Genomic DNA, 14,718 nt, shown 5'->3' with positions numbered 1-14,718 from the left:
TCAACATATGTAAAGAAATGCACATTCAAATAAGATTATATGGTAAATATCAAATAAACTCATATAATAATTATTAAATATAGATTTTAAACTATTAGTATGATTTTTACCATTAAAATTTGAAATATAACAAAAGAAATAAACTTATATATATTTTTTATGATGCTATAATTTATTACTTAATTAGAAATTGTACTAAAAATATAATTACAAAATTACAATAAAATCATTGGAAAAAAAATATAGAGAGAAAATTAAAAGGATAAAGTATTTAAATGTAGTGTAAAGATGAGTTATTTGATAAAATTAATATAGGAGTTACATTCTATTCTTGAAATGTGTATAGAAGTTAATTTTGTCATTGCACAATTGGAAAACAATGTCCTTCATCCACACTTTTATAGGTATATAGATTATGGCGTAATTAATGGAATTTTTTAATTTATTTTTTATATAATTATTTTTAAAAACAAAACCCATAAAGCTATGATGCACTAACCTTTTCGAAATAAATTTTTCGAGGCCAACGAAACTATGAATCGCAATCATTGTTTGGCTGAATAATGATACCGCGAGTTGTGAATGTTTTCAGTTATTTAATAAAACTAGTATATTTTCTCATACATTATACACTTGTATAATATTTTTTTTATAATTAATTCATTTTATATTCAAATTGAAATAATATCATATATCAAAAAATAACGAAAGACTATATTAATATTTGAAATAAATATATATATAAATAAATATTATATCATAATTGTTAGAATTAACGAAAGACTAAATTATAATTTGAAATAACGTAAACATTAAAAAGACAGAGATTAACTATAATTTGAAATAACGAAATAAAAAAAAAAAACCATAAAAAAGTAGAGAAAAACTAAACTACAACATGAAATAATGAAAATTAAGATTTGCGTAACCTCGAATCCGGAAAGCCTGTGTAAAATAAGGGAAAATGGATTTTAAAACTAAAAATAAAAATAAAAATTGATTTTTTGTTGTTGCGGGGAGGGATTTGATAATTTAAGTTTCGAACCTGATCGTTCACAAACAAACTAGAACATGAAATTGCCCAAGATAATTATTGATTCTTCACATTATTATTTATTTCAAAACAAGAACCATCATCCTTCATAATTATAACAATGAATATTCATACTTGACCTTAATCAGAGTATAAAATTCTCAAGAATTTGGCAAATAAGCGAGCGGGTAGAGTGGCACCCACTCAAATCTCTTCATCTCATATTCGATGTATACATATGAATGATAAGTGTCAATAAAATTATTTTAAATTTATTTAGTAGACAAAGAGACACTTGCCATTCATTTAATATAAAATGAAACGATGTTAAGAGAAGAAGATTCATCTGACATTGGGGGCACCATATTCAACTTTGGCAAAAGGTAAAGAATGACTCAAGCAACAATAGGTTCGGTAGCTTTCCTCAGCCATTCAATCTCGGAATTGTTCAAATATGGTGCCAGAATCTCCCTACATCTGGAATGGTAGTTGTTCAGCCACTCGATTTCTTCGGGCACAAGGAGGCTCACATCTATCAGCTTGTTTTGATATGGTGCCTGAAAGTAGAAAGCTTCGTATATCAGCAAAGAAGGAAAAGCCGATATCTTGGAACGGAATCAAGTCACAAGAACAAGACGTACATACACAAGACATAAGATACAAAGCTGAAATCTTTACCCATGTGATATGCTCGAATTGTAAGTAGCCCTTGTCGCCAAAATTGAACTTCGTATCAGCCTCTTTTACTATCAGCACATTCTCCAGTCTAACACCAAATTTTCCGTCCTCATAATAACCAGGTTCTGTAAAACCAATTTCATTAATCAAATCTCAAGTCAAGAATGAAAGGTGTACCAAATTTAGGAAAATTCCATCAAGCAAAATTGGGAACAATCCACAACTTCTGGCCTTGAAAATGGCTATTCAAGCAACCCTAGTATAGCAAGCGCTACAAAATCATTTACCAATAAAAGAACACTGTCCTTGCCTTACAAAAAGGAACATAGTCCTCAACTTTTTGACAACTAGAGTTACACTCATTTTCAAGAAAAATATCAAGTGCTGAAGACAGCTGAGACAAAATATGCAGTGTAGACCGTCACAGAAGTGATGTCATGCAAATAATTCATATAAAGAGACAATAGTCGAGAACTAAAAGGCCTGACATCATACCATTCTTAATTTTCCATCGATAATCACCTTGGTGGTTTAAAATTTGATTTTAGTTGCTCAGGATACAAGGACAAAATCAACTGAATCAGAGAAACCATTGACATACCATCTGTCACAGCCATCGAAGGTTGTAATGGCACGTTCCGTGCAGCTGGCCTGAAGCTAATCTGATGAGGTCCTACAAAAAGCAGATATAAAGAGGGATTAGATTCAGCTATCTGGTTCATTCTTATCGTCCTACACAAGTAATCCATATATTTAAAAATTAAAAATGACGGCGCCAGCTTGTTTTACATTACATAAGTAGATGTTCAATGCCCATGAAATCCACTTCACGTCCATACACAAAATACTATGAATTAACCTGTTTCATATGGAGTTCCTCGAAATAGGACAAACATATATAAAGTAATTATAGTATAAAGCTTATTTTATTGTATGTATTTGCACGTTTCTCTATTTCTGTAATGGAGTGAGAAGTGGACGTGTCAGAACTCTATCCTAAAAACCAAAAACACTAAAAACAACTTTATGGGTTCCGCCTGGAACCCCCAATCTGTCTCATGAAGCAGGCTGGCTTACTTAGCCTCTGTGAATGTATGGTGAGAAATTCGACTATACCCCTCTCGTACTTGAAATTTACATGGCCAAAGTGAAATAGTGTTACACTCTTGATATTTTTCCTAAATAACAAAATCATATACAATGTTCAAAACAAATTATAAGTTGTTTCAGAGCTCATACTCTCTCAAAATTTGTGCGGTAATTTTTTTAGAAAATAGCTTATAAACTGTCAAAATAAGTTGTTTAAAAAAAAATTGAGTTACCCAAATAGGATAAGGCTGTGCGTGTGAATCCCAACTAGAGAGCCCCTTTCTATAAATGAATCAACTGCTGGTGGAAGGTTTGCAAGAAATGAACCAGACGTAGTAAAATAAAAGACGGAAGGAAGACAGGGAGCAGCATGTGATTTAAGATCTTATTTGAACATTCTTGAAGACCAAATTATCCTTATTTTATCATATCTCAAATCTTTGTATTTATTAAATCATTTATTACTATAATAGTTAACGATATTATTATAACGGCAAATTAGAATACCATTCATCAGTCAAAGTTTGTTTTAGAATTCAGTCATTCTCAAATATAATTTGTTAATTGATACCTAACAATAACCAAGCTATAGTTTTCACTCCCTAGAAAATCCATTTTACATTTTCACCCTTTGTTATTTACGTAAACATATTCTCCCTTTCAACCAAATCCATGTGCTAAATAATTTTCTCCTCCACTCAACCAAATCCATCGGCTCCTACCCAAGCAAATCCATCTGCCCGATCTATCATCATTCTTTTTGGCTTGAAAAAAGATGATTGATGATAAAGATCAGTCACTTATTCCGATTGTGTATAGTTATTTTGAAAGAAAGTTTAAATGAATATGAAATTCAATTTATAGAAAAATGATATCCTGATTTTTTCTACATTTATCGTTTTTATCTGTGAATAATAAATGTGAGAGTGTTGTTGTTCAACATACCTACTTATTTAGAATTCTTGATAGATTTGTGTTGAACCTATATGGTCAAGCAAATAGCGGATTTGTGTTTCCATGAATATGAGTCTATTATTGATCACATGTCATGCATTTTATGTGTTTGATGATTTATTTTAGATGTGAAAAGCAATTCAGCCGATTGTGTTTTATTGTTATGATTTTGTTCCGAGTAAGTACTTATTTTGACCTATAAATTACCTAATTTGAATTTCCAGATACTTGCTTTTGTCTTTTGAATACTAAAATATGTATGAAAATAATTGATTTTCGAGTAGTCAACAAAAATCTAGTCACGGTTGGCAGTAGTGATCATACTGCATGTATTGATTATGAGTTTGTTTTAATATTAATTTAATTTGAACGATATTATCTGTTTAGATATTGATTTATTGATTTAATTTTACCGAGTTATTTGTCTAATTTCGTGAGTTATTCAAGTTTTTACTGAATAATTTTTCTTATTAATTCTCTATATATTCTTGTCATATTACTGTGACTTTTGTGAGTTATTATATATTTGTAACATTGTCAAATTATTTTATGGCTCTAACATTGTAATTTTTTTTATGTGGATTAGAAATGACGAAAACTAAAAAAAATAGGATGTTGAACCAATTGTAAAAGAAGGTTACTCAAGGTGTTCTCGAACAAAATTTTTACCTGTAATGGAGCAATTGGTTCCCAAATTGGATGAATTACAATTAAAGAGGATAGAGGAATCACCTCTTGCACCTTGGTTGAAGATCCCAAAGCTTTCTAAAGGCAGCTCGAGAGTCCATGGAATGCTTAGAGGCTTTGAAGTAGAGACCTGCAACTTTTGTTTTGAAAGCAATACCATGGTGCCATTCATTTCTAGAGATTTATCGATCGTTATAAGTTTGCCTAGCGTTGGTCAACCGGTTAACATCGATTTAAAGTTGGGTTCTAACTTCCTTCAGCATCATTTCAAGGGAGTGAATTGTGTTCAGAGAAATGTCATCATAGAGAAGCTATTTAAGTTGGCAGATAATGATCTTGAAATTGATGATTTTTTCAAATTTTTTATTTTGCTGCTTTTTAATATGAAGAAAACATCAATTTCAAGCTCATTCTCTGCCAACTCAAATAGCTTCTCTATGATGACATTTCTCGGAACACAATTCACTCCCTTGAAATGACGCTGAAGGAAGTTAGAACCCAACTTTAAATCGATGTTAACCGGTTGACCAAATGGACCAGGACTTTTTCTTTGCTGTGGTTAGATATTTGCTTCTGATTGTAGACAAACCTATAACGATCGAGAAATCCCTAAAAGTGAATGGCACCAAGGTATTGCTTCCAAACGAAAAGCTACAGGTTTCTACTTCAAAGCATTGCATTGCATGGACTCTAGAGGTGCTCATAGGAAGCTTTTGGATCTTCAACCAAGGTGCAAGAGGTGATACATCTATCCTCTTTAATTGTAATTCACCCAATTTGGGAACCAATCGCTCACCTTGAGTAACCTTCTTTCACAATTGGTCCAATATCTCTATCATTATCATCCGTATTTTTTTTAGTCTTCCTCGTTACTAATCCACATAAAAAACTACAATGTTAGCCGTGAAATAATTTGACAATGTTACAAATATATAATAGCTCACAAAAGTCACAGTAATATGACAAGAATATATAGACAATTAATAAGAAAAATTATTCAGTAAAAACTTGAATAACTCACGAAATTAGACAAATAATTCGGTAAAATTAAATCAATATCAAAACAAACTCTAAACAGATAATATCGTTCAAATTAAATTAATATTAAAATAAGCTCATAATCAATACATGCAGTATGATCACTACTGCCAACCGTGACTAGATTTTTGTTGACTACTCGAAAATCAATTATTTTCACACATATTTTAGTATTCAAAAGACAGAAGCAAGTATCTGGAAATTCAAATTAGGTACTTTATAGGTCAAAATAAGTACTTACTCGAAATAATTAAAACACAATCGGAATAAGACACTGATATTTACCTTCAATCACCTTTTTTCAAGCCAGAAGGAAGGATGATAGATTGGGCCGACGGATTTGGTTGAGGGGTGGAGAGAAAATTATTTGGGCATATGGATTTGGTTGAAGGAGAATATATTTACGTAAATAACAAAGGGTAAAAACGTAAAATGTGTTTCGTAGGGATTTAAAACTATAGTTTGGTTATTGTCAGGTATCAATTCACAAATTATATTTAAGATGGACTGAATTCTAAAACAAACTTTGACAGATGAATTTTACTCTAATTTGCCCTTATTATAACATTAATTTTTATTAATATATAATTACAATAATTATTTTAATAAATTTTATTATAATTATTATTATGAATAATATTATTGTAATTATTACGAGTAATAATAAGTAATAAATAGCATTAAATATAGTAACTAATAATTACAATTATAATTACTTGTTATAAATCAGATTATAATTATAATTAAAATAATTAAATATTAAAATTCTTATAATACCTCTTCATTTTGACAAAAACTAAAGTCTGGTCTCACGGTGTTTACCAACTGTGTTGATATAAAGAAAATTATTAATCAAAAACCTTTCTGCGATTTCAGTGGTACAAGTATAAAAAAAATATAGCAAAGAAAACATGCAGGGAAAAAGTTAGGCCTGACAGAATGAAGAATCATGACAAAACAACCTAAACTTACCTTCATGAACATTTAGGAAAGACCCAATTCCATGGCCAGTGCCATGCCTGTAATCAAGACCATCTTTCCACAACGGAAGTCGTGCTAGAATATCAAGAACATGACCTGGAAACGAGAAATATCTGTCATGACTGCCAATGTTGGGTTACTTGGCAAGAAAATAATCTAATCCTAACTTCTGAAGCCTACCCGAACTCTTCAAAAAACATGTAATAAAATGAGATTTTTAATGTTAATATCAACATTTACCTGTTGTTCCATTTGGAAATTTAGCATTTCCCAATCCAATATGGCCCTTGAGAACCTGCAATACAGGATTTAAATATACTGTGGCGTGAATTAATGTTATAGCTTTTGAACTCGAAGTGAAGAACAATAAATAAAAGTATTAATTCTCATGCAAGGTAATACTCGAATATCTGGAGATGAAGAATCAACTAAGAGCATCCTTCAGATTGAGTTGAAGAGTAAAAAATAAAACCATAAAATAGTTATACAGGTGATGACATTGCCAACAAAATGGACAAAGTTAACTTTCTTGGAAAAATATTGGGCTTGAAATGTACAGCCGCGAGTCACAAATGTCTTGAGCGCAATTAAGAAGGATAATGACTAAACATGTGTCTATGATTACTTGAAATACTGCAAATTTTAGGCTGCAATAAATCCTAAGGGTCCATGTGTGGTTTAAAATTATACCACTGATGCTTTACGGCTTATGTTATTCTTGTCTTTTTTCTTACCAGCACAAAATGTGGAGTTCTATGGTTTGTATTCATAACAAAATAGGGAATTCAGACTATAGGAGTATCCAACATGTCAGACTCCTTATGTGTTACATCACACATGGATCAGAGCTAAATAACACTTCCCTATTTCTGAATTCCATTATTGATCTCGTAACAGCCCCATTATATGGTTAAATTTTCTTTGCAGGACATCAAAAAAATTATGACCAGATAAAAATACCAGGTTGATTAGGTCATGTAAACTATGTTGCAGAAGCAAGAGGTTTCAGCATACCGTTCATGCATGCTTCTTATCAATGTCCCAAGCCTAGTTACTGTTCTAGTCAAAGGGTAAAAGAGGAACTCAAATTGACTAATTTGTTGAAATCGTAACAGAAGGTAAAGGTGACCATCATACACATGCGCATACGAGATTCCATATATATATTTCATAAAAACAGACTGAAATGTTCTCATGTTTTAAACACATGTAGAATAAACCAATGAAACAAAGAAACACCACATACCGCTGAATAACTTGCTTTCTCATGTGCTGTAGGTTTTCCAAAATGCACCGTTCGAGTTATGTCAGTTGTTCCATCTAAATACTTTAGAGATACCATATTAAATTAAACCAAGGAAATCAACTTGAAAAAAAAAATAAGGAAGAAGGTTTTATGAAAAGAATAAGACAATTTAAAACAGAAGAAAAAAAGACAGCTCATTTACACACCTGCGCTCCTGAATCAAACAAGTACATACTTTTTGGATCAAGTTCGGCACATGTTTCTGCCTCTGGACAATAATGGATAATTGCTCCATTTGGACCAACTGATGAAATGGTCGGAAAACTCAATCCCCTAAAATGCTGTTGATAAAAAAAACGCAAAATATAAATAGAAAGATCTGAAGTTAGCAGCGTGTACAACTTTAATTATTCCTCTTTGCCACTAAACTGTCCTGTGCACATAATATCCACGAGGAGTCTGCATTTATCCATTGTAGATGGAGATAAATGATACACAAACCCATGAAACTACTTAATAGTCCAACGGGAAAATTGGTATTCTTTATTGTATGAAATGCAGGGGAAGGCAAAAAACAAAAACAATACCTCTTTAGATGCACGGAACTCCTCTAGTTTATCACTTACATACACTTCAGTCAGCTTTGTTTTTTTCCTGTAAGTTTTTTAAATAGAAACACTGGTGTAAGAATACTAGATAGGTAATGCGTGTCCAGTCAAATAATAAAACATAGCCAATTTGTTACAAAAAATTCCTTAGTCATTAGTCCTCTATAAAAGTCTATAAGCTGGTGTGGTGACACAACATATTTCTTTCCATAAATTAACTGTAAAAGCTCAAAGTATTTATCTCGTAAGGTGCTTCCATTAAATGATATACACCTGGATATAGAACTTCTTCAACATCAAATTGGATGCCCACACAATATTTAAGTTCGTCTAAATTTTAACCCTTTCAGAGAAAAGTGTGCTCTTCAGGTCTACATCTCAAAGAAAAAAGACGATGACAAAAGGTAGGTTGGCACCAGCTATGCAGCAGAAGAAAAGGAAAAAATTAATGCATTACTTGCAAATACTTTTAAGTATAATCTAGTTTTATCATTACACGACATGCTTAGTTCTACTAGAAGTGCCGATATCCTTGACAGAGATTCTTCAAGAAGATTACATGTTTCATTGTTTTGATATTCTTTTAAGCTGTTTTAGCTTGACAAATTAGGCAGTGAAATTGCAATTATAAAGCTTAAGCTTCAAGCTAGAGTACAACATTGGGATCCAGCAGCTGTTGGAGAATATCCATGTTAGCCTAAAATGGTCAGCGTAAATCTTACAATCACGACAGCATGTTAAATGAAGTGGAAAAGAAATGAAGAGAGGGACCAGCAAATGATCAACAGCAGGTTCAGAGAAAAAGTTGCCTACTTGAAACTAATGCCCAGGTAAGGAGAAACATATTTACAAATAATTAACTTAATAGTTTATGCTAGGCAATGGAAAAACAAACTTACAATTGATGCTTCTTGTTGATATCACTTTCCAGAAAGTAACCAGAAGCACCATAAATATCCTGCATCTGAGGGCACACAGAAACATGCAATCAACATATATCAGTAGGTTGTTTAATAATAAAAAGTCCTGGAAACTCTTGCTTTCAACCAAAAAGCATACATGTATCACATATATCAGATTCAGAAGCAATCACATGCAATCAGATCACAATCGAAGATTTTCTGTGTATACTTGGAGGCAATTCCATTTAACCAGCTCTTCTTCAAACCAATGGAATTCTCTTTATATTTAAGAGAGAGTACCAGTTTGACCATCATTATCAGCTGAAAATCACGCAAAGCTTGTGGACCAGGAAAATAATAAATGGTCGAAAAATTTCCGAGAATAGAAATAAATTGAATTGATAGTTGCATTATCATATAAGGCACAACTCATGTGAACATTCCTATTTTGTCATTTCAAAGCAACACTCAACAGTACAAAATATGCTGTCATCTTTCTCATGAGTGTCATCTCATATCATAGAAGCATGAAATTCGACTTTTATAGTACCACGGAGAGAGCAGAGAACAAGTCCTAAGAACACAAGTTAGAAAGTCCAAAAAATTTCTACATGTACCAAATATATTTATTTTGTACATTCTCACTTTTCGAAAAACAATTCTTTTACAACACACAGCACTCTTGGAGACTCACGCTAAATTTAGGGAGCAGATCAGGATCACATCAATGCATCGATACACGGCCATAAGGTGCATGTGTAAATTTAAGATGATGCCTATGATATTTTCTTTCTCCAACTTAATGATTTTTCCCCAAGCTAAAACTATTTTTGACACTTGAACATATACCCTGCTTTGCAGATGAGGATTCCAATATAAAACTAGCAAAAAATCTCCAGCTTTCGTAGTCATCAAAGCAGGGTTTCATCAAACTCAATTGCAATTCTGATTTCCTCTCAAGAGAAGGAAAATGGAGATAAAGCATAATGATCCACATCAGAGTAGTACAATAAACACAATCCTGTGACACAGAACAAAACATATTATATCCAACCTACTATTGTTCTGAATATACCTTATTGTCTAGCCAAGCTAGGTATTGCACAACAGCGGCTCCATCCCGAATGTGTGCATTCTTCAATCCTTCCATCTCAACAGGATTCTGGGAAAGTATGTGTAAGAGATACAGTTCACAGATATCAATGCCAATTAACAACTAAAACATTGAAGCTTATTAATTGAAAAGACAAAGATAGCTTTCAGAATGTCATGAGATGCATAAAAATATTCATTAAATCATTTCTCTGTACACCTAAATCTCAATTTTCCATTTCACAGCAACATTCCAATAACATATGAAGAAAAAGAAGTCCTATAAATTAGGAGGGAAAAGAAAGCACAGATCCAAAACAGAAATATTGATGAAAACATTAGAGCCTCCATGAAAATCAATTCATTTATCAGAAACAAAGTTAAATCTGCAGGAACTAAAGCATTCTCCTTTCTAAATATGATAGTAGGGCATTGAAACATCATTCAAAAATCTTGATGGAATATCATCTCGAATAGAAAATGTTTCTTCATTAGATTTCCTGGATCACCATACTTTTTTCTGGCTGTAGTGCTATGTGCAATTACAACGAGGACGATAGAAAATGCTTGTTCCTTATTTCAATGAACTTAGCATGCTATTGCCAATAAATTAACTTTTCGAGTTCCCCTGATTGGAAAACCGGATAATATCATGAGATCTCCAACTAGATAAGACAGTGAATCATTCACATGTCTCCAAGTCCAGTAATCAACACTGACGACATCTATCAAAAGTAGAAGAGTTATATGCAAATCAACAATTCATCCACTTAGAAGTTCAACCCATGTAAAGATAAAATTAACAAATGTAGTTCCCTGTGATACTAGAACAACAATGCAAAACAAGTAGTAGGGGAGCGGACTCTAAATCTCTAGTAGATCCATGGGACTCAATACATGCCCTAAATACCATTACAACTTCGAGAACTTCGAAAACTTTAGATATGGTTCAAAAAAGTCATATTACTTCAAGGACAACAATCACAGAAGAGGGATGTTATAGAGAAGTAATACCTTCAAGGCTTTTGCAAGAGCTAAAGGCGATGACTGCTGGAAAACCTTGTCCATGTTTAGTTTTGAATACAATGCAAAGCAACATGCACCAGGATCGACCCATATGAGGTCATTAACACTCTCTTCTGCAGAATTATCACTCACTATCATCCCAGAATTGTCTTTATTATTGTCCAGGTTATATGAATTTTCATGATCAGATACTTTGTTTGAACGGGCGGAAGTAAGTTCATCAGATGCAAGTAAGACAACATCAGAGCTTACTGCACCGTAATCCCGCACTTCAACACCATTTTTCTCCATATATGAGATAACCTGTAAACATAGAATTTGAGACCAACAGATCAACAAATAAAGAAATGATTATGCACCGAGTTCTAACCTCAGCAGACAACTTTCTCCTGTCCACATAAAAGAAAGCCGAAGCCAAAGTTACTATAGCAAATGCATGAACAACAGGACAATAGGAAACATCAGCACCACGAATGTTGTACAACCAAGCCACCTGAGATAGTAATCATCAAAAGTAAGATCAAATAGAACTCTCTGGAATTTAGATTAAACAAAGGAATAATTGAGTGATGATATGGTGTGATATCATAGACTCGCCTCATCTAATGCTGTGAGTATTATAGCACGAGCTCTTTCAGGCAGAAACTTTTCCCTCAAATCCTTTAATTTATCTTCAACAGAACGACCAGAAAATTCAAGTGGATGCACAACAACAGGATTTATTTCAGGTGGTGGCCTACTTGTCCAAACTTCATCTACTAAGTTTGATATCGTTGGAATCAGCTTCTGTTGTTTCTTAGCAAAAGCACGCTCCCATTTTTGTGCTGTGTCGACTGACACACACCAAGGATCAACACCAATAGCTGCATCTTTTGGTAGATTCTAGCAGTTCCCAAGAATTTCAATCAACACAGACAAGGAACATGGCAATCAAATTCAAAACAAGGTAAACCAAAGGTAAGCTCTATTTACGACACAAATAGCTTAAGAACTATAATTTTCACAAATTTATGACAAAAATGCGAAAGTCTAGTTCAGATAAAAGAAAAGATTATTAAACTCTTAAATGCAGCATGCTAGGAAATATAAAATGAAGAGGCTTATATAACGTGAGGAGTCAAATAAAGCTAAAAGGTTGCATAATGCCTAACAGTCTTCTGAGATGGGATCTATACAAAGAAAAATAGTAATCATGCAATAGTTATCAGCATCTAATGGCTGCAGATCTGAATGTTATTAAGAATAAGAAAGTAACCCATGCCTGAAGGATTGATCTTTTGGAATAGAATTTGGAAGAGCATAAATAATAAATTATGTGTTTATCTTGAATCTTCTTTTAGTCATTAAAAGCATACCAAATCCATTCAGAACCTTAACTACATTCTGGTGTTAGAGGCCATTAGCAATAAATAGAAGATGAAAATATGTATGTGATCTCAATTCAATCCTTGTCAGTAGTTTGGATGCCTGAGTAAGTTTACACAATAAACTTCATAGATAGATTGAGGATTGCTTCTTAAATAATTAAATAGATATTCTGACAGCTGATGATTAGTAATATGTGACCAAAAAGTAAACAAAACTCACATCAGCCATCCAGATGTCAACAGTTGGGTCTTCTCCCATACGCATTAGCTTCCACTGATAGTTTAGTTGTTTTTCCGCCTGCAAAAAGTATCGCCCATCTGTCCAAAGTAGTGCCTCACTTGCAGTTATAAGTGCTAAACCTACAATATATTGAGATTTGACAAAATACATTACATTAGATTCAACTAGATTGCCGCCAACAGAGCACAAGTTCCTATAAACTAATCATGGATCAACATTCACCCTCCTCTTAACTTGCCAAACTAGGGGAAGTACACATAATATTACTTGAATTTGGAAAACAGACATGTAATTTTACATTATCTGAATGTTTGTAAATTATCCATGCACGGAATGGTATATTGCATCTAACAACTAACGCAATGGCAATGCATCAAAGAAACAAACTAGTCAAAACAACAAGGCTACCGAATCCTGAAAATTAGCAGCAAGATAATACATTTATCTCTTATACATGTAAAGAAAAACCCAAAATGATAAAAAAAAAAACCCAACCACACATGTGAATTGATTAAGAGAAAAAAAAACACAAACCCGCACTGCCGGTGAATCCAGACACGAATGCCCTTCGTTTGTCCCGCTTAGATACATACTCGCTCTGCCAAATCATTAATCGATCGATCACGAACATAACAAAATAAAAAAATAATAATAATAAACTCTATAAGCAACAAAATAATTGGAAACAGAAACAGAGACAGTAAAAAGTCCAACACATCAAAACGAACATAGATAACAATTGATGCGTAAATGATCAACAGACAGAGAAACCTGGTGATAATCTTCAGAAGGAACGACTAAAGCGTCGAGAGGCGGCGAATGGGCGGCCATTAAACACCTAAGAGATATCAGTGTTTCTTCCGCCATACTTGTTCTCTCGCTCCCGTAGAATCCGTTGAATCTTTGTACTTGTACGAGACTAGACCGACTGGACCTGTGCTTGAGACATTTAATGACGCGATTTATGATCGCACCAGGAAACGCGGAATGGATAAGGCAAAAATGCGTTTTTCTCCCATTTTTTTAAATGATATGATATGATTAGAGTTGTCTAGTGGGCTTTGCTCGCGCTCCGCTGCAACCCACCATTAAGTGGGCCGGGGTTGGGCCAATCCACATAATGGTAGGTTGAGCATTAGTCCAATCTATCTTGGATTGAATGCTCTGTCTATACATATTTTTTTTAAAAAAAACTAAAAAATATAAAGAAAAAACATTAATTAAATAGTTCGATACAATATTTAATAACATTACGTGTGCATAAAACACAATTTTAATATACCAGAACTCGGTAAAGGAAATTACTGAAATTTTCAGTCCGATATCTGTATAAATATTTTCAATACCATAATTTTCGATAAGATATACATTTTTTGATATCATGCAGTATTGTATATCACTCTTACTTTCGATCGGAAACAAGAAATGTTTGACAATGCCATTAATGATTCCGATCACTGTGCCACAAATGCTCCTTAAAACACCGGGATCCGGTCAGGTACCCCACCCCGACTAGTCGCATAACCTAAAAATCCAATAAGATGAATTTGAAAATTGCTATCCGACCCAAATTACCCGAGACTCGAAAGAGTCGAGCCATGCCCACCCAATATCTTGATACAAGATTATATTTTTTTAAAAAAAAAAATTAATTTGTTAAGATATTATGATGAAATAAGAAAACTTTTTTATTTTTTGTTTCTTTGAAAAACAAATATTGATATATTTGGTAACTTCAGTTGGCCAATGTTATTAGTTCAATCATTTTTATTTATT

The 14,718-nt window shown here is 32.9% G+C and overlaps 1 protein-coding gene across 1 annotated transcript; it reads right to left on the bottom strand.

Moving 5' to 3' along the window:
• Positions 1–1,087: 1,087 nt before the first annotated feature.
• On the bottom strand, positions 1,088–13,947 carry LOC142549604 (aminopeptidase P1-like). Its single transcript, XM_075658644.1, has 16 exons — positions 13,714–13,947; positions 13,477–13,540; positions 12,922–13,061; positions 11,932–12,216; positions 11,705–11,827; positions 11,323–11,637; positions 10,292–10,378; positions 9,214–9,278; positions 8,294–8,360; positions 7,913–8,047; positions 7,707–7,787; positions 6,701–6,755; positions 6,452–6,556; positions 2,313–2,384; positions 1,712–1,836; positions 1,088–1,590 (listed from the first exon to the last, which is right to left on the bottom strand). Exons 1-16 carry the CDS (start codon positions 13,807–13,809, stop codon positions 1,429–1,431), a joined length of 1,977 nt encoding a protein of 658 aa, XP_075514759.1. The 5' UTR covers positions 13,810–13,947; the 3' UTR covers positions 1,088–1,428.
• Positions 13,948–14,718: the final 771 nt, after the last annotated feature.

The sequence above is a fragment of the Primulina tabacum genome, chromosome 6 (genome assembly GCF_025594145.1).
Source record: "Primulina tabacum isolate GXHZ01 chromosome 6, ASM2559414v2, whole genome shotgun sequence".
Taxonomy (NCBI): Eukaryota; Viridiplantae; Streptophyta; class Magnoliopsida; order Lamiales; family Gesneriaceae; genus Primulina; species Primulina tabacum.
The sequence above is the reverse complement of the archived record's forward strand: the minus strand, read 5'-3'. Positions and strand labels throughout refer to the sequence as shown.